Source organism: Pristiophorus japonicus, chromosome 12, assembly GCF_044704955.1.
Source record: "Pristiophorus japonicus isolate sPriJap1 chromosome 12, sPriJap1.hap1, whole genome shotgun sequence".
Lineage (NCBI taxonomy): Eukaryota > Metazoa > Chordata > Chondrichthyes > Pristiophoridae > Pristiophorus > Pristiophorus japonicus.
This window is the reverse complement of record NC_091988.1, coordinates 74,376,691-74,396,608: the sequence shown is the minus strand read 5'-3', so window position 1 is coordinate 74,396,608 and position 19,918 is coordinate 74,376,691. Positions and strand designations below refer to the sequence as shown.

The following is a 19,918-nucleotide window of genomic DNA, read 5'->3' as shown; positions in this document are numbered from 1 at the left end:
CAGTATCCAGGGGCCAATATTTCTCCCTCAATCAACATGACTAAAACTGAGCATCTGGTCATTATCACATTGCTGTTTGTGGGAGCTTGCTATTCTCAATTTGGCTACCACGTTTCCCACATTACAACAGTGACTACACTTCAAAAAGTATCTCATTGGCTGTAAAGCGCTTTGGGATGTCCTGATGTCGTGAAAGGCCCTATATAAATGAAAGTCTGTCTTTGTTTCTTGATTCTCTTCCGACTGTAAGTAAGTTGCCATTTTACCGAGTGGTGTGTTTTGCAGGTTTAACGGGTGTCCCATCATTCCTGTTGCTGCCAAGCCTGGAGGACCCGATGCCCCAGAGACAGAGACTGCACAAGGCATTTCAGAACTTATTGAGGTAAGCGTTCCTCTTGTGGGCAATTTACAAACCTACTCCACAATAACTGCTCTTGTATTGGGGTAAATTTAGCAACCCATCTTGATGAGACTACAAAGGGTGGGAGCATTGGAGCAGTCCACCGGGAGATTAAACATTGAGGCCGAAAGGTAGTGAACAGCAAGCAATGTATTATTTGTGATAAGACTGGGAGGGAGGGCTCAAAATGGAAAGGTTTCTCCTACAAGCTTGTCCTTTATCTTGCGCGCATAATGGCACGGATTTCCACTTCCCTTTTGAAAATGATATTCTGAGTGAAACTGTATCATCGCTGTAGTAATACTATAAAAAAGTTCAAAGAAACCTTTGAGTTTGTCTGTGAAGCAACCTGAAAATTCTCCTGCACAAATACATCACAGTACAGCACAGAAAGGGCCCATTCAGCCCTTCGTGTCTGCGCCGGCACTTTCGAAGAGCAATCCAGTTAGTCCCGCTCCCCTGCTCTTTCCCCATATCCCTGCAATTCTTTCTCCTTCAAGTAGTTATCCAATTCCTTTTTGAAGGCTACTATTGAATCTGTATTCCCTACCCTATCAGGCAGTGCATTCCAAATCCTAACCGCTCGTTGCGTAAAAAAGGTTTTTCCTCATGTCGCCTCTGGTTCTTTTGCCAATCACCTTAAATCTGAGCCCTCTGGTTATCGACCATTCAGCCATTAGAAACTGTTTCACTTTATTTACTCGATCTCCTGTTCACTTTCTCTCCTCTAAGGGGAGCTTTACTTTACAGCCAATAAAATACTTTTGAAGTGTAGTCACTGTTGTAATGAAGCATCAAAATTGAGATTTAGCGCCTCGTCTTTTATTTGTCACTCCTCTTTCTGTTCTGAATCTCTCTGTGCTGCACACCAAACCTAGCTGGGAACATGGACAAGTGGCTCGGAATGCCAATGGGTCGCCATACTATAAAAAGGATATAGAGGCACTGCAAAGGGTGCAGAGAACATTTACAAAGAATATTTACCAGAAATATGAGGGTATACCAATCAGGAAAGGATGAACAGGCTGGAACTCTTTTCTCTTGAAAAAAGGAGGCCGAGGTGTGACCTTATAGATGTCTTTAAAATTATGAAAGGTTTTGATAGAGTGGATAGAGAGAGAGTGTTTCCACTTGTGGGGAAGAGCATAACTAGAGGCCATTATATAAGATAGTCACCCAGGAATCCAATAGGGAATTCAGGAGAAACTTCTTTCCCCAGAGAGTGGTGAGAATGTGGAACTCGTTACCACAGGGAGTGGTTGAATCGAATAGTATAGATGCATTTAAGGGGAGGCCAGACAAGCATATGAGGGAGAAGGGAATAGAGGATTATACTGATAGATTTAGATGACGAAAGATGGGCGGAGGCTCGAGTGGAGCCGGCGTGAACTGATTTGGCCGAATGGACTGTTTCTGTGCCGTACATCTTATGTAATGTAATGCGACCAGGCTCATGGATATATGAATGAGTGGTCTCCTTGACTTTCCCTCTTGACAGCTCAAAATGCTCTCTCTGGACCCAATGGTTGAGGACTGACTTTAATAAGGGCACTTGAGTCTCGGGGAATCTCAAAGCTATGTTACATTTTTTAATGGGATAGAGAAAATAAACCTACCTTCAGGCTAGTAGCACAAGAATCACGTAAGAACAGGAAGAGGCCATTCAGCCCCTCAAGTCTGTTCCACCATTGAATTAGAACATGGCTGATCTGTATCTCAATTCCATTTGTCCATCTTTACTCCATACCCTTTATACCCTTGCCTAACAATCTCAGTTTTAAAATTTTCAATTGACCCATCCCCCACCCCCCGCCCCCCACCCTCCACCCTCAACATCAACACCTTTTTGGGGCAGAGAGTTCCAGATTTCCACTACCCTTTTTCTGAAGAAGTGCTTCATGATAGCGACCCTGAATGGCCTAGCTCTAATTATAAGATTCTGCTCCCTTGTCCTGGATTCCCACACCTGAGGAAATAAAAACATAAGAAATAGGAGCAAGAGTAGGCCATTTGGCCCCTCGAGCCTGCTCTGCCATTTAATAAGATCATGGCTGATCTGATCATGGACCGAGCTCCACTTCCCTGCCCGCTCCCCATAACCCTTTATTCCCTTATCGCTCAAAAATCTGTCTATCTCCGCCTTAAATATATTCAATGACCCAGCCTCCACAGCACTTTGGGGCAGAGAATTCCACAGATTTACAACCCTCTGAGAGAAGAAACTCCTCCTCATCTCAGTTTTAAATGGGCGGCCCCTTATTCTAAGACCATGTCCCCTAGTTTTAGTTTCCCCTATGAGTGGAAATATCCTCTCTGCATCCACCTTGTCGAGCTCCCTCATTATCTTAGATGTTTCGATAAGATCACCTCTCATTCTTCTGAACTCCAATGAGTATAGGCCCAACCTACTCAACCTATCTTCATAAGTCACCTACCTCATCTCCGGAATCAACCTCGGGAACCTTCTCTGAACAGCTTCCAATGCAAGTATATCCTTTCTTAAATACGGAGACCAAAACTGTAGGTGTGGCCTCACTAATACCCTGCGCAGTTGTAGCAGGACTTGTCTGCTTTTATACCCTATCCCCCTTGTCATAAAGGCCAACATTCCATTTGCCTTCTTGATTACTTGCTGTTCCTGCATACTAACTTTTTGTGTTTCATGCACAAGGACTCTCAGATCCCTCTGTACTGCAGCACTTTGCAATTTTTCTCCATTTCAATTAGAATTTGCTTTTCTATTTTTATCTGTCAAAGTGGATAACCTCACATTTTCCCAAATTATACTCCATCCGCCAAATTTTTGTTCACTCACTTAGCCTGTCTATATCCCTTTGCAGATTTCTTATGCCCTCACAATTTTCTCTCCCAACCACCTTTGTATCATCAACAAACTAGGCTACATTACACTCGGTCCCTTCATCCAAGTCATTAATATAGATTGTAAATAGTTGAGGCCCCAGCACCGATCGCTGCGGCACCCCACTAGTTACTATTTGCCAACCGGAAAATGACCCATTTATCCCGACTCTCTTTTTTCAGTTAGTTAGCCAATCCATGCTAATATATTAACCCCAACCCTGTGAACCTTTATCTTGTGCAGTAACCTTTTATGTGGCACCTTATCGAATGCCTTCTTGAAATCCAAATACACCACATCCACTGGTTTCCCCTTATCCACCCTGCTCGTTACATCCTCAAAGAATTCCAGCAAATTTGTCAAACATGATTTCCCTTTCATAAAACCATGCTGACTCTGCTTGATTGAATCATGCTTTTCCAAATGTTCTGCTACTGCTTCCTTAATAATGGACTCCAGCATTTTCCCAACGACAGATGTTAGACTAACTGGTCTATAGTTTCTTGCTTTCTGTCTGCCTCCTTTTTTAAATAGGGACGTTACATTTGCCGTTTTCCAATCCGCTGGGACCTCTCCAGAATCCAGGGAACTTTGGTAGATTACAACCAATGCATCTACTATCTCTGCAGCCACTTCTTTTAAGACCTTAGGATGCAAGCCATCAGGTCAAGGGGACTTGTCCGCCTTTAGTCCCATTATATTACCAACTACTATTTCTTTAGTGATAGTGTTTGTATTAAGTTGCTCCCTTCCTATTGCCCCTTGGTTATCCACTATTGGGATGTTTTTAGTGTCTTCCACCGTGAAGACCGATACAAAATATTTGTTCAAAGTCTCTGACATTTCCCTGTTTCCCATTATTAACTCCTCATCCTCTTTAGCCACTCTTTTTTCCTTTTTATGTATGTTACTATTTGTTTTTATATTTCATTCTAGTTTGCCTTCATAATCTATCTTCCCTCTATTATTATAGTTTCTCTCTGTATACCCTATCAAATCCTTTAATCATCTTAAACACTTCAATCAGATCATCCCTTAATTTTCCATATTCAAGGGAATATAAGCCTAGTCTATACAACCTGTCCCCATAATTTAACCCGTGTAGCTCCTATATTGTTCTGGTGAATCGGCACTGCACGCCTGCCAAGGCCAATATATCCTTCCTGAAGTGCGGTGCCCAGAAATGAACGCAGTGCTCCAGGTGCTGTCTAACAAGAGCTTTATATAAACTGTAACATAACTCCCAGCCCTTTGTATTCCAACCCTTTTGAGATAAAGGCCAACATTCCACTAGCATTCTTAATTATTTCTTGTATCTGCCCATGAGCTTTCAGAGGACACAGGCTCGTGACTGTGAAGGACAAGCTTAAGCAGCAAGTCTTTCTTTGCACACAGGGTGACCAAAATTTGCAGCAGGTTTCCAGGAATGGTGCTCGACACCAGGACACTAGACTCGTTTACGAACAGCGCGACGCTGTAACAGGAAGTGGGTAGGGTCGGTATTGTGGGAGGACGAGACCAAGTGGGCTGAAGGGCCTTTTTCATTCAAACATTGATCCGAGTATTTTTTTTAAATGATGAGAAGCTAGGAAAGTGGATTTCCAAAGGGATTTAGGGGGTCCATGTACACAGATCATGTACCATGTACACAGATCATGGCAATGTTCCGATTAATTTTCTTTTGGGTGCCCGGCCCCTTCACAATACCCCGCAAGCACAGTTTTTCCAATTGGAAAGCTGGCAAGCGGACTGAGCAGGAAGTCCAGAGTGCGGCGCAACCATGCAGCTTAAAGGGAACATTGGTGTAATGTATTTGCTTCATGGGTTCTTTGCTTAAGATTTCATAGCAACATATTTCTATTAAGAACTAGTTGGTTTATTAGCAAAAGTTTTAACAATCACACTACACATTACCAGTTCATCCACTAGGCTCACAACCACCTGCCTCATCGTGGATCCCCAGAACCCAACTGGCGGGGTTATATTGAGTCTTGTGAACATCACGTGACTGGCTAAGCCACTCCCAACTCAACAGCTCTACAAACCTGTGAACATACTCGAGGTGCATAGTAATCACAAAGCCGAATGGAATGTTAGCCTTTATAACTAGAATATAAAGGGTAGGAAGTTTTGCTATAGCTATACAAAGCCCTGGTTAGACCACATCTGGAGCACTGTACCTTAGAAAGGATATATTATGCCTTGGAAGGAGTGTAGCGCAGATTCACCAGAATGTCACCAGGGCTCCAAGGGCTAGATTATGAGGAAAGATTACATAAACAAGGCTTTTATTCTGTGCAGTACAGAAGATTAATGGGTGGGATTTGATTGAGGTTTTTAGAATTTTGAAAGGAATTGATAGGGCAGATGGAAAGTGGCACGCCACCCTGCATGCTGCATCATTTGATGAAACCTTTCCTGCTTTTGGTCGAAGTGCAGGACAAGGGGACAAAACCTTAAAATCAGAGCCATGCCATTTAGGAGAGAAGTTAGCAAGCACTCTTTCACACAAACGGTGGCGTGTAGAATGTTTCAGTATAAGGGGTGTCGCAGTTGTGTGAGGCGGGCTGGTTGGGCTGGGTGCTCTTTGCCTTTCCGTCATTGTTCATAGGTTTATATGTAACCTTCAGGGCTGCTGACCAAGGGCTGTGTGGCTCTTTGTCGGCCGGTGTGGACATGATGGGCCGAAATGGCCTCCTTCTGCACTGTAAATTTCTATGTTTCTAAGTGTGGCACATTCTCCCACAAAAAGCAGTAGATGACGGCTCAATTAACAATTTTAATGCTGAGAGCGATAGATTTTTGCTAGCCAAGGGTGTTGAGGGATATGAAGCCAAGGCGGGTGGATGGAGTTGGGGTACAGATCAACCAGGAATTGTGGAACAGGCTCTAGTGGTCGAGTAGCCTACTCCTGTTCCTATGAGCTCAATTTCCCCCAAGCCCATTTTCTGGCATATTGCCAGAGTTGCGCCGCTTATTTAGGTCCAGAAATGCGCCAGAAAAACATGTCCAAACTTTCCCCCATGTTTCTGCTGTACTCCGGACCCACTCAGCGTGGCCAGTGGCCAGTCGCCTTGGGTGGGGGTGGGGGGAACAGCCTGCGGTTTGCACCGAAAAATGCAGCCGGGCCTTCTGCGCATGCGTGGGGAAAAAAAAATCACATTCTTGATGTAACTGAAATGGCAGCGCATGTGCAGTAGAGTCCTCTCCTCTCTTCGCTCCACCCTCTTAAGTCTTGTGACCTCTTTCTACCTCCCGCCTACCCGGGCACCAAGCCTTCAGATCGGCTGTGTCCGACCCTCTCCGGTCCCCGAGTGAGGTGCCTTCCTGGTCCTCTGTGACCCCGAGTGCGTGCTGGATCCGATCCGCTGTGACCCTGAGTGAGTGCCGGTCAGTGCGATCCCTTCCACGCCGAGCCTCTCCGGTCTCTGAGTGAGGTGCCTTCCCGGTTGCTGTGGCCGGCCCCCGAGTGCGTGCCTACCCGGTCCAGCGTGGCACCGAGTGAGTGCCGGTCAGTTTGCTCCCTCCCCGCCGAACCTCTCTGGTCCCGAGTGAGTGCCGGTCCAGGTCCACTCCACTTCCCGCCCCTAGCCCAGGCCGAATGGCCTCCGATTTACTTACCTGCGCCGATTTCTTTAACTCTCCACAAGGGTTTTCTCGAGAGGCCACATACACTGGCCTAAGCAGAAATGGAGTAACTATCAGCTGGCCAAAGTTCACCAAATGGCCAGAATTGGCATAGGTGGCTGGTTACGCCCCCTTTGGATGACAAAGATCCTCCACCAGATGTCCTCACCGCACATCACTGTTCTTCACTCATCAAAATCCACAGCCCGGCCCTGGACACCATGGACCACTTCCCATATCTCGGGAGCCTCTTATCAACAAGAGCAGACATCGGCGACTAGATCCAACACTGCCTCCAGTACGCCAGTGCAGCCTTCAGCCGCCTGAGGAAATGAGTGTTTGAAGACCAGGCCCGTAAAACTGCCACCAAGCTCATGGTCTACAGGGCTATAGTAATACCCGTCCTCCTGTATGGCTCAGAGACATGGACCATGTACAGCAGCCACTTCAAGTCACTGGAGAACTATCACCAACGATGTCTCCGCAAGATCCTACAAATCCCCTGGGAGGATAGGCGCACCAACATCAGCGTCCTCGTCCAGGCCAACATCTCCAACATTGAAACACTGACCACACTCGATCAGCTCCGCTGGGCAGGCCGCATAGTTCGCATGCCAGATACGAGACTCCCAAAACAAGTGCTCTACTTGGAGTTATTTCACTGCAAATGAGCCAAAGGTGGACAGCGGAAACGTTACAAGGACACCCTCAAAGCCTCCCTGATAAAGTGCGACATCCCCACTGACAGCTGGGAGACCCTGGCCCAAGACCGCCTTAAGTGGAGGAAGTGCATCTGAGAGGGCGCTGAGCATCTCGAGTCACAACGCCGAGAGCATGCAGAAATCAAGCGTAGGCAGCGGAAAGAGCGTGCGGAAAACCTGTCCCACCCACCCCTTCCCTCAATGACCATCTGTCCTACCTGTGACAGAGTCGTCTGTGGCTCTCGTATTGGATTGTTCAGCCACCAAAGAACTCACTTCAGGAGTGGAAGCAAGTCTCACTCGATTCCGAGGGACTGCCTATGATGATGATGAGGATGAAAAAAAAACTTACCTAAGAAAAACGTAACTAAACGAGTTACGCTAGTGCAAATTGATTGGGGAAACTGCGGATTTTTAAGTTAGGCCAGAAAAAGTAGCCTGCTCAAAAATAAACGGCGCAAATCACTGGGGAAAATTGAGCCCATATATGTGAGCCCAAGTTTGTAGTTGTATGACTAGATGTTTTCACAGTTCAAGAGGGCATGTACAAATATTTCATGCATACTCCCTGTTACACTTCACTGAAATTCAAGTGACCATACCAAACACACGAAGACTGCAGCCACGAACTGATCATGAAATGACTGGCTACACTTCAATCAGGAGCAACGTGACTGAAATGCGATGCCTGTTTTATATATTTTTTTAAATCTCTCTCGTCTCTTTCCATTTTTTGTCGCTCCCTGACCCCTGTTCCCCGCCCCCCTTCCCCATCACAGCTCCTGATATCACAGACGTACATACCAAAACGTGATCCGTGTGGATCTTTCCTCATGGCCGTCGACCACTGTTTCTCGATCAAGGGTCAGGGCACGGTGATGACGGGTACCATCCTCTCTGGATCCGTCAGTGTCAACGACAGTGTGGAGATTCCGTCCCTCAAGGTAAACCGCCTGCTCGGAGAACATGAAAGGGCCTGTGTGGCCTTCCTCTGTCCACACGAATGAAGAGCTGCATTCAGAGTCATGGCTAGTGTTTTCTTAAAGAGAGGGGGAGGTTTTAACCTGCCAGGGCTGGAGGTATTTTGTGATCATTTGAAGTTTGTTTTATTTAAAATTTATTTCTAAATGTTTATGTAGCTTTAATGTATCATTAAAATTGGGGCCACATTGACTGAATAAGTCAAATTGCATTTCTGTGATTTGGGATTCAGGATATTTTACTGGTATTTTAGGGATTGTATTCCATAAGTTTGTTTTTCCTTCAGAATGGAAAGCAGTAGCCCAACCCATAAGACATAAAGAGGCTGCTTTCCCTATTCCCTTGTGTGAACCGTGGCTCAATGGGCAGCACCCTCGACTCTGAGTCGCAAGGTTGTGGGTTCAAGTCCCACTCCAGAGGCTTGAGCACAAAATCTAGGCTGACACTCTGTGCTGAGGGAGTGCTGCACTGTTGGAGGGGCAGTACTGAGGGTGCGTCGCACTGTCGGAGGGGCAGTACTGAGGGAGCGCTGCACTGTCAGAGGGGCAGTACTGAGGGAGCACTGCACTGTTGTAGGTGCCATTTTTCGGGTGAGGCATTAAGTCGAGGCCCCCTCAGGTGGACGTAAAAGATCCCATGGCCACTATTTCAAAGAAGAGTTGTTCTCCCCGGTGTCATGGGGCCAATATTTATCCCTCAACCAACATCACTTACACAGATCATCTGGTTATTTATCATGTTCCTGTTTGAGGGACATTGGTGTGCACAATAGGCTGCCGCATTTCCTACATTACAACAGTGACTACACTTCAAAAGTGCTTCATTGGCTGTAAAGTGCTTTGAAAGGCGCTATATAAATGCAAGTTCTTCCTTTCTTTTTGATTTAAACATTTGCACTGGACCTATCATCAGGGCTTCTGCTTTACATGGATGGAAAAGGAATGTAATCTCCAAAATAACGGTGGCCCACAGTAAAAAAAAAAATTGGTTGAGAGAGGAGTGGGGTGGGGGGGGAAAAGAAAAGAAATACTTGCATTTCTATAGCACCTTTCATAGAAGCATAGGGAAATGGGGAGAGGTGAAAAGATGTCCAGCTTAGAAACGTAGAAACTAGGTGCAGGAGTAGGCCATTCGACCCTTCGAGCCTGCACCACCATTCAATAAGATCATGGCTGATCATTCACCTCAGTACCCCTTTCCTGCTTTCTCTCCATACCCTTGATCCCTTTAGCCATAAGGGCCATATCTAAGGCCCTCTTGAATATATCTAACGAACTGGCATCAACAACTCTCTGTGGTAGAGAATTCCACAGGTTAACAACTCTTTGAGGGAAGAAGTTTCTCCTCATCTCGGTCCTAAAGGCTTACCCCTTATCTTTGGACTGTGACCCCTGGTTCTGGACTTCCTCAGTATTGGGAACATTCTTCCTGTCCAATCCCATCAGAATTTTATATGTTTCTATGAGATCCCCTCTAATTCTTATAAACTCCAGTGAATACAGGCCCAGTTGATCCAATCTCTCCTCATATGTCAGTCCTGCCATCCCGGGAATCATTCTGGTGAACCTTCGCTGCACTCCCTCAATAGCAAGAATGTCCTTCCTTAGATTAGGAGACCAAAACTGAACACAATATAAGAACATAAGAACATAAGAATTAGGAACAGGAGTAGGGGCCATCTAGCCCCTTGAGCCTGCTCCGCCATTCAACAAGATCATGGCTGATCTGGCCGTGGACTCAGCTCCACTTACCCGCCTGCACCCCAAAACCCTTAATTCCCTTATTGGTTAAAAATCTATCTATCTGTGACTTGAATACATTCAATGAGCTAGCCTCAACTGCTTCCTTGGGCAGAGAATTCCACAGATTCACAACCCTCTGGGAGAAGAAATTTCTTCTCAACTCGGGTTTTAAATTGGCTCCCCCGTATTTTGAGGCTGTGCCCCCTAGTTCTCGTCTCCCCGACCAGTGGAAACAACCTCTCCGCCTCTATCTTGTCTATCCCTTTCATTATTTTAAATGTTTCAATCAGATCACCCCTCATCCTTCTGAACTCCAACGAGTATAGACCCAATCTACTCAATCTATCATCATTGGGTAACCCCCTCATCTCCGGAATCAGCCTAGTGAATCGTCTCTGTACCCCCTCCAAAGCCAGTATATCCTTCCTTAAGTAAGGTGACCAAAACTGCACGCAGTACTCCAGATGCGGCCTCACCAATACTCTATACAGTTGCAGCAGGACCTCCCTGCTTTTGTACTCCATCCCTCTCGCAATGAAGGCCAACATTCCATTCGCCTTGCTGATTACCTGCTGCACCTGCAAACTAACTTTTTGGGATTCATGCACAAGGACCCCCAGGTCCCTCTGCACCTCAGCATGTTGTAATTTCTCCCCATTCAAAGAATATTCCCTTTTACTGTTTTTTTTTCCCAAGGTGGATGACCTCACACTTTCCGACATTGTATTCCATCTGCCCATTCGCCTAACCTATCTAAATCTCTTTGCAGCCTCTCTGTGTCCTCTACACAACCTGCTTTCCCACTAATATTTGTGTCATCTGCAAATTTTGTTACACTACACTCTGTCCCCTCTTCCAGGTCATCTATGTATATTGTAAACAGTTGTGGTCCCAGCACCGATCCCTGTGGCACACCACTAACCACCGATTTCCAACCCGAAAAGGACCCATTTATCCCGACTCTCTGCTTTCTGTTCGCCAGCCAATTCTCTATCCATGCTGATACATTTCCTCTGACTCCGCGTACCTCTATCTTCTGCAGCTGAGGCCTCACCAAGGCCCTGTGCAACTGCAGTAAGACATTCCTGCACCTATACTCAAATCCCCTAACTATGAACGCCAACATGCCATTTTCCTTCTTCACCATCTGCTGGACCTGCATGCCAATTTTCAATGACTGATGTACCATAACACCCAGGTCTCGTTGCACCTCCCCTTTTCCTAATGTCGCCATTCAGATAATATTCTGCCTTCCTGATTTTGCCACCAAAATGGATAACTTCACATTTATCCACATTATACTGCACCTGCCATGCATTTGCCCACTCACCTAACCTGTCCAAGTCACCCTGCAGCCTCTTAGCATCCACCTCACAGCTCACACTGCCACCTAGCTTAGAGTCATCTGCAAACTTGGAGATATTACACTCCATTCTTTCATCTAAATCATTGATGTATATTGTAAATAGCTGGGGTCCCAGCACTGAACCTTGCGGCACCCCACTAGTCACTGCTTGCCATTCTGAAAAGAACCTGTTTATCCTGACTCTCTGCTTCCTGTCTGCCAACCAGTTCTCGATCCACGATTGTTATGTATGGAGAAAGAGTCAAACTGAACACTGTGAGCTCAAAGTAAAGTGTGATCTTAGTCTTTTATTGCAGGTCACCAGAGTGCCTCTTCAACCTCAGAGGCCTCCTTAAATACCTGTGCTCCCAAGGCATTATGGGATCCCTTGGGACTCCAAGGGATGAGCCCTCTGGCGGCTGTACAGAGTAAATACAAGTTTACATATATAACAACACTTCGTCGCCCCCCCCCCCGCCCAAAGTTAATAGTGTAACTATTTACAATGTGAGTCGTTCTGGGGCCCTTCTTGTTCTGGTTGATCGTCTCAGCATGAAAGCTAATTTGGTGAATCATTTGTTGGGTCCTGCTGGGCTGCTGTGGATGATGGGTTCTGCTTCGTGGTCAACCGTGGTGCCGGTTGCCACTGGTGTGTATGTTGGGAATCAAAAAAGGTAGAGTCCAAGGTGGGTTGCTCTGGAGAGTCCGTGAATCTGAGTTTGATTTGGTCCAAGTGTTTCCGGTGAATGATTCCATTTGAAAGTTTGACCCGAAACACTCTGCTCCCCTCTTTGGCCATGATCGTGCCGGGAAGCCACTTGGGACCTTGTCCATAATTCAATACAAATACAGGATAATTGATTTCAATCTTGCGGGACACATTTGCGCTATCATAGTATTTATCCCTTTACTCTCGGAAAACAGGGATATGAGTGGCTTATGGTCAAGTTTCCAGTTCAAACTTTAGCCCAAACAGGTATTGATGCATTTTCTTCACCCCATAGACACACGCTAACGCTTCTTTCTCAATCATGATGTAGGCTCTCTCAGCCTTAGACAGACTCCTGGATGCATAAGCAACCGGTTGCAGTTTCCCGAAATCATTTGCTTGTTGCAATACACACCCGACGCCATATGACGACGCATCACATGCTAGTACCAAATGCTTACATGGATCATACAACACAAGCAATTTGTTTGAGCATAACAATTTTCTTGCTTTTACAAAGGCATTTTCTTGGCTTTTGCCCCAAACCCATTCGTCCCCTTTTCGTAGTAAAACATGCAGTGGTTCTGACAGTGTGCTGAGACCTGGTAAGAAGTTACCAAAGTAGTTCTGGAGTCCCAGAAACGACCGCAGCTCCGTCACGTTCTGTGGCCTCGGTGCGTTCTCGATTGCCTCCGTCTTCGCGTTGATGGGCCTGATGCCGTCCGCCGCCATCCTCCTTCCCAAGAACTCCACTTCAGGCACCAGGAAAACGCACTTCGAGCATTTTAACCTGAGCCCCACACGGTTGAATCGACGAAGATTCTCCTCCAGGTTCTGCAGATGCTCGTCTGTCCAAGATGTCGTCCTGGAAGACCACGGTGTGCGGGACCGACTTCAGTAAGCTTTCCATGTTTCTCTGGAATATCGCTGCCGCTGATCAAATTCCAAACGGGCATCTATTATAAATAAAAAGACCTTTGTGTGTGTTGATGCAGGTGAGTTCCTTCGATGATTCCTCCAGTTCCTTCATCATGTCGGCTGAAGCCAGATCTAGCTTCGTGAACGTCTTTCCTCCCGCCAGTGTTGAAAAGAGGTCATCGGCCTTTAGTAGTGGGTATTGGTCTTGCAGGGAGAAACGATTAATAGTTACTTTGTAATCGCCACAGATTCTGACAGTCCCATCTCCCTTGAAGACAGGAACATCGGGCTGGCCCACTCGTTGAACTCGATCGGTGAAATTATGCCCTCTCATTGCAGCCGGATTAGCTCGATCTCTGCCCTTTCATCATGTACGGTACTGCTCTCGCCTTGTGATGGATGGGTCGCGTCCCCGGAATTAGGTGGATCTTCACTTTTGCTCCTTGGAATTTCTGAATGCCTGGTTCGAACAGCGAAGGGACCTTGTTTAAGACCTGGGCACACGAAGTGTTGTCAGTGGGCAATAGCGCTTGGACGTCGTCCCAGTTCCAGCGTATCTTTCCCGGCCAGCTCCTGCCGAGCACCGTGGAACCATCGCCCGGACCACCTAGAGTGGTAGCTCCATCGTAAGAGACCTTTACGGTAGCACTGCCAATTATGGGAATCAATTCTTTCGTGTAAGTTCTTAGTTTCGTACGAATTAGAGTTAAGACTGGCCCTGAGGCCTTGTTGCACCACAGTCTTTCAAAAATGTTTTTTCCCATGATGGACTGGCTTGCGCCCGTGTCCAGTTCCATCGACACCGGGAGTCCATTTAGTTCAATATTCAGCATTATCGGGGGACAATTCGTGGTGAATGTGTGCACCCCATGTACATCTGCCTCCTCGGTCTGAGGCTCTGGTTCGTCGTGGATCTGTCCTCCTCTGCAACATGGTGGTTTGCAGGATTAGCAGCTCGCCTGCACATACGTTGGAGGTGTCCCATTGTTCCACAGCCCTTGCAAACATACCCTTTAAATCGGCATGAATGGAAACGATGATCACTCCCGCAGCGCCAACAAAGTGTTAATGGCCTTCATTCATCACCCTTGATGGTGAACTCTGAGATATCTGTGGACGTGCAGCTGCAGGCATGTGTGACCTGCCCTGTACGTTGCGATTTGAAAACAACATCACTTTGTTCACAGTACTTGTAGCAGCACTTGTGTGCTGAGAGATTTGTTTAGTATTGTCACTGGTGGCAATGAACGCCTGGGCTATCGCTATGGCCTTACTCAAGGTTGGGGTCTCTACAGTCAAAAGTTTTCGAAGTATGGTTTCATGGCCAATGCCAAGTACGAAAAAGTCTCTGAGCATGTGCTCCAAATGTCCTTCAAATTCGCAATGTCCTGCAAGGCGTCTTAGCTCGGCGACATAACTCGTCACTTCCTGGCCTTCTGACCTTTTGTAGGTGTAGAGCCGGTACCACGCCATCAAAAACGCTTTCCTTCGGGTTGAAATGCTCTTGGACCAGTGTGCACAAATCATCACACGAGTTCTCCGTGGATTTCGCTGGAGTGAGCAGATTCTTCATGAGGCCATATGCTGGTGCCCCACAGATGGTGAGGAGGATCGCTCTTCATTTGGCAGCGTTCTCTTCCCCATCTAACTCGGCCACGAAGTATTGGTCGAGTTGCTCCACAAAAGTTTCCCAATCATCTCCCTCTGAGAATTTCTCCAGGATGGCCACTGTTCACTGCATCTTTGGGTTCGCTATCTGTATCTCATCGCCAGTTGTAGTGTATGGAGAAAGAGTCAGACTGAACACTGTGAGCTCAAAGTAAAGTGTGACCGTAGTCTTTTATTGCAGGTCTCCAGAGTGCCTCTCCAACCTGTGAGGCCTCCTTAAGTACCTGTGCTCCCAAGGGATTATGGGATCCCTTGGGACTCCAGGGGATGAGCCTTCTGGTGGCTGTAAATACAAGTTTACATATATAACACACATTACCCCTAATACCATGTGCTTTAATTTTGCACACTAATCTCTTTTGTGTGGGACCTTATCAAAAGCCTTTTGAAAGTCCAAATACACCACTGGTTCTCACTTGTCCACTCTACTAGTTACATCCTCAAAAAATTCCAGAAGATTTGTCAAGCATGATTTCCCTTTCATAAATCCATGCTGATTTGGACCGATCCTGTCACTGCTTTCCAAATGCGATGCTAATTCATCTTTAATAATTGATTCCAACATTTTTCCCACTACTGATGTCAGGCTAACCGTCTATAATTCCCTGTTTTCTCTCTCCCTCCTTTTTTAAAAAGTGGTGTTACATTAGCTACCATCCAGTCCACAGGAACTGATAGAGTCGATAGATTGTTGGAAAATGATCACCAATGCATCCACTCTTTCTTGGGCCACTTCCTTAAGTGCCTGATGACCCTGGATGCCCCAAAGCAGTTTACAGCTAATTAAGTACTTTTTCGTGTCGTCACTGTTGTAATGTAGGAAGCAAGGCAGCCATTTTGCGCACAGCAAGATCCCAGAAACAGCAATGTGATAATGACCAGATCATCTGTTTTAGTGTTGTTGATTCAAGGCTAAATATTGGGGCCAGGAAACCACTGGAGATAACTCCCCTGTTCTTCTTCAGAGTAGAAGCCATGGGAACTTTTACGTTTGTCTGAGATAGCAGACGGCACCTCGGTTTAACGTCTCATGTGAAAGATGGCACCTCCAACAGTGTCAGCCTTGATTTTTGTGCTCAAGCCCTGGAGTGGGACTTGAACCCCACAACCTTCTGACTCGGAGGCGAGGTTGCTGCCCACTGAGCCACGGCTCAACACGACCGTGGCATGCAACAAGTTTAAAGGGCCCGTGCAGGTAAAAATATATTAGAGGGAACATTGCTGATGACGTGTTTTAGGACTGAGGTGAGGAGAAACTTCTTGGCGATGAATCTTTGGAATTTTCTACCCTAGAGAGCTGTAGCTGCTCAGTTGTTGAGTATATTCAAGACAAAGATTGATTGATTATTGAATATTAAGGGAATCAAGGGATATGGGGACAGTACAGGAAAGTGTAGTTGAGGTAGAAGATCAGCCATGATCTCATTGACTGGTGGAGCAGGCTCGAGGGACCAAATGGCCTGTTCTTATGTTCTTATGTAACCAGTACTGTAAAGTTTCTATTTACCGAGTGTTTAATTGAAGAGTTCTGAGAGTTCAGGGGTACTTCAGAGGGGAGCTGAGCTCTTCATAGACTACAGAGCATATGTCTGAAATAAATCTGGCTGCTGTTTCCTTGTGGAGGGTTATAGATTCTGGGGAAAGAATGTATTCCATGCAAATCATGGAGTTTCATTTCTAATTCAAGAAGAGTTGCAAATTAAAAAAAAAAGTTCTGGGGCTATATTCTCCACAGACACAGATAAAATTATGTAATGTTTTAAACGAGTGACTGCTTAATATCATCATCATAGGTAGTCCCTCGGAATCGAGGAAGACTTGCTTCCATTCTTAAAATGAGTCTTTGGGTGGCTGAACAGTCCAATACGGAAACTACAGTCCCCGTCACATGTGGGACAGATAGTCGTTGAGGGAAAGGGTGGGTGGGACAGGTTTGTCGCACACTCTGCTGCCTGTGCTTGATTTCTGCATGCTTTCAGCGATGAGACACGAGGTGCTCAGCGCCCTCCCGGATGCACTTCCTCCACTTCGGGCAGTCTTTGGCCAGGGATTCCCAGGTGTCAGTGGGCATGTTGCACTTTTTCAGGAAGGCTTTGAGGGTGTCCCTGTAACGTTTCCTCTGCCCACCCTTGGCTCATTTGCCATGAAGGAGTTCCGAATAGAGCACTTGCTTTGGGAGTCTCGTGTCTGGCATGCGAACAATGTGGCCCGCCCAGCGGAGCTGATCAAGTGTGGTCAGTGCTTCAATGCTGGTGATGTTGGCCTGGTCGAGGACGCTAATGTTGGTGCATCTGTCCTCCCAGGGGATTTGTAGGATCTTGCGGAGGCATCGTTGGTGATATTTCTCTAGTGACTTGAGGTATTTACTGTGCATGGTCCATGTCTCTGAGTCATACAGGAGGGTGGGTATTATTACAGCCTTGTAGACCATGAGCTAGGTGGCAGATTTGAGGGTCTGGTCTTCAAACACTCTTTTCCTCAGGCGGCCGAAGACTGCACTGGCGCACTGGAGGTGGTGTTGAATCTCGTTGTCAATATCTGCTCTTGTTGATAAAAGTCTCCCGAGGTATAGGAAATGGTCCACGTTGTCCAGGGCCGCGCCGTGAATCTTGATGACTGGGGGGCAGTGCTGTGCGACGAGGACAGGCTGGTGGAGGACCTTTGTCTTACGGATGTTTAGCGTAAGGCCCATGCTTTCGTACGCCTCAGTAAATACGTCGACTATGTCCTGGAGTTCAACCTCTGTATGTGCGCAGATATGCAGATATAGAAACATAGAAATTTACAGCGCAGAAGGGGGCCATTTGGCCCATCGTGTCCACGCCAGCCAACAAAGAACCGCAAGGCCCTTGGTCAGCAGTCCTGAAATTTACATATAAACATATGAACAATGACGGAAAGGCAAAGAGCACCCAGCCCAACCAGTCCGCCTCTCACAACTGCGACACCCCTTACACTGAAACATTCTACACTCCATCCCAAGCGGAGCCATGTGATCTCCTGGGAGAGGCAAAAACCAGATTAAAAACCCAGGCCAATTTAGGGAGTTAAAATCTGGGAAAATTCCTCTCCGACCCATCCATGTGATCGAAACTAGTCCAAGAGGTCACCCTGTCCGTATTCGATTCTCTGCAGTACTTACCATTATATCTGCGCCGACCAACAAAAGGTCATCCAGTCTAATCCCAATTACCAGCTCTAGGTCCGTAACCTTGCAGGTTACGGCACTTTAAGTGCCCATCCAACCATTCAACCATCTCTTAAAAGTGGTGAGGGTTTCTGCATCCACCACTCTTCCAGGCAACGAGTTCCAGATTCCCACAACCCTTTGCGTAAAGAAGCCCCGCCCCCCCTCAAATTCCCTCTAAACCTTCCACCAATCACCTTAAAACTATGCCCCCTTGTAATAGACCCCTCCACCAATGGAAATAAGCCCTTATTATCCACTATGTCCAGGCCCTCAATATTTTGTACATCTCAATGAGGTCTCCTCTCAACCTCATCTGTTCCAATGAGAACAAACCCAGCCTATCCAATCTGTCCTCATAACTAAGATTTTTCATTCAAGGCAGCATCCTAGTAAATCTCCTCTGCATCCTCTAATGCAATCATGTCCTTCCTATAATATGGCGACCAGAACTGTGGCCTAACATTAAAAAAATGTAAGCATAACCTTCCTGCTTTTATATTCTATGCCTTGGCCAATAAAGGCAAGCATTCTGTATGCCTTCTTAACCACCTTATCCACCTGGCCTGCTACTTTCAGGGATCTGTGGACAAGCACTCCAAGGTCCCTTTGTTCATCTACATTTTTAAGTGGCCTACCACTTAATGTGTACCCTTTCCTTATTAACCCTCCCAAAGTGCATCACCTCGCACTTCTCTGAGTTAAATTCCATTTACCACTGCTCTGATCACCTGACCAGTAGATTGATACCCTCCTGCAGCCCATGACTTTCCTCTTCATTATCAACCACACAGCCAATTTTAGTGTCGTCTGAAAACTTCTTAATCATACTATCTATATTCCAATCTAAATCATTGACAGATACCATAAAAAGCAAGGGACCTAGTACTGAGCACTGTGGAACCCCACTGGAAACACCCTTCCAGTCACAAAAACATGCATCAACCATTACCCTTTGCTTCCTACCTCCAAGCCAATTTTGGATCCAACTTGCCACTTTGCACTGGATCCCATGGGCTTTAACCTTCATGACTAGTCAACCATGTGGGACCTTATCAAAAGCTTTGCTAACGTCCATATATACTACATCGTATGCACTACCCTCATCGACCCTCTTGGTTGCCTCCTGAAAAAATTCAATCAGGTTAGTCAAACACGATCTTCCCATAACAAATCCGTGCTGACTGTCCCTAATTAATCCTTGCCTTTCAAAATGTAGATTTATCCTGTCCTCCAGGATTTTTTCTAATAATTTTCCCACCACTGAGGTTAGGCTGACAGGCCTGTAATTACTCGGCCTATCCCTTTCTCCCTTTTTAAACATTCTCCCTTCTGCATTGCCCCTTTCCTTTGTGAAAACAGATGCAAAGCATTCGTTAAGAACCTTACCAGCATCTTCCGCCTCCACACAAAGATTACCCTCATGGTCTCTAATAGGCCCTACCCTTTCTTTAGTTACCCTCTTACTCTTAATATATTTATAGAACAGGCGTCGTCCGCGTACTGTAGCTCGATGAGAGGTTGGGTGGTCTTGGACCTGGCCTGGAGAAGGCGAAGGTTGAACAGGTTCCCACTGGTTCTGTAGTTTAGTTCCACTCCAGCGGGGAGCTTGTTGACTGAGGTGGAGCATGGCAGTGAGAAAGATTGAGAAGAGGGTTGGGGCGATGACACAGCCCTGTTTGAACCCAGTCCTGACGTGGATTGGGTCTGTAATGGATCCGTTGGTAAGGATCACAGCCTGCATGTCGTCATGGAGCAGGCGGAGGATGGTGACGAACTC

General features: G+C 46.4%; 1 protein-coding gene across 11 annotated transcripts in view; it reads left to right on the top strand.

The window, feature by feature from the left end:
- The window catches only part of eefsec (eukaryotic elongation factor, selenocysteine-tRNA-specific), a 468,842-nt gene that overhangs the window by 154,903 nt on the left and 294,021 nt on the right, over positions 1-19,918 (top strand). For all 11 annotated transcript variants that reach the window (XM_070895666.1, XM_070895672.1, XM_070895675.1 and 8 more), the window contains 2 exons: positions 286-382; positions 8,368-8,532. In XM_070895666.1, the coding sequence (XP_070751767.1) occupies positions 286-382; positions 8,368-8,532 (262 nt within the window). The remainder of the gene's footprint in view (positions 1-285; positions 383-8,367; positions 8,533-19,918) is intronic.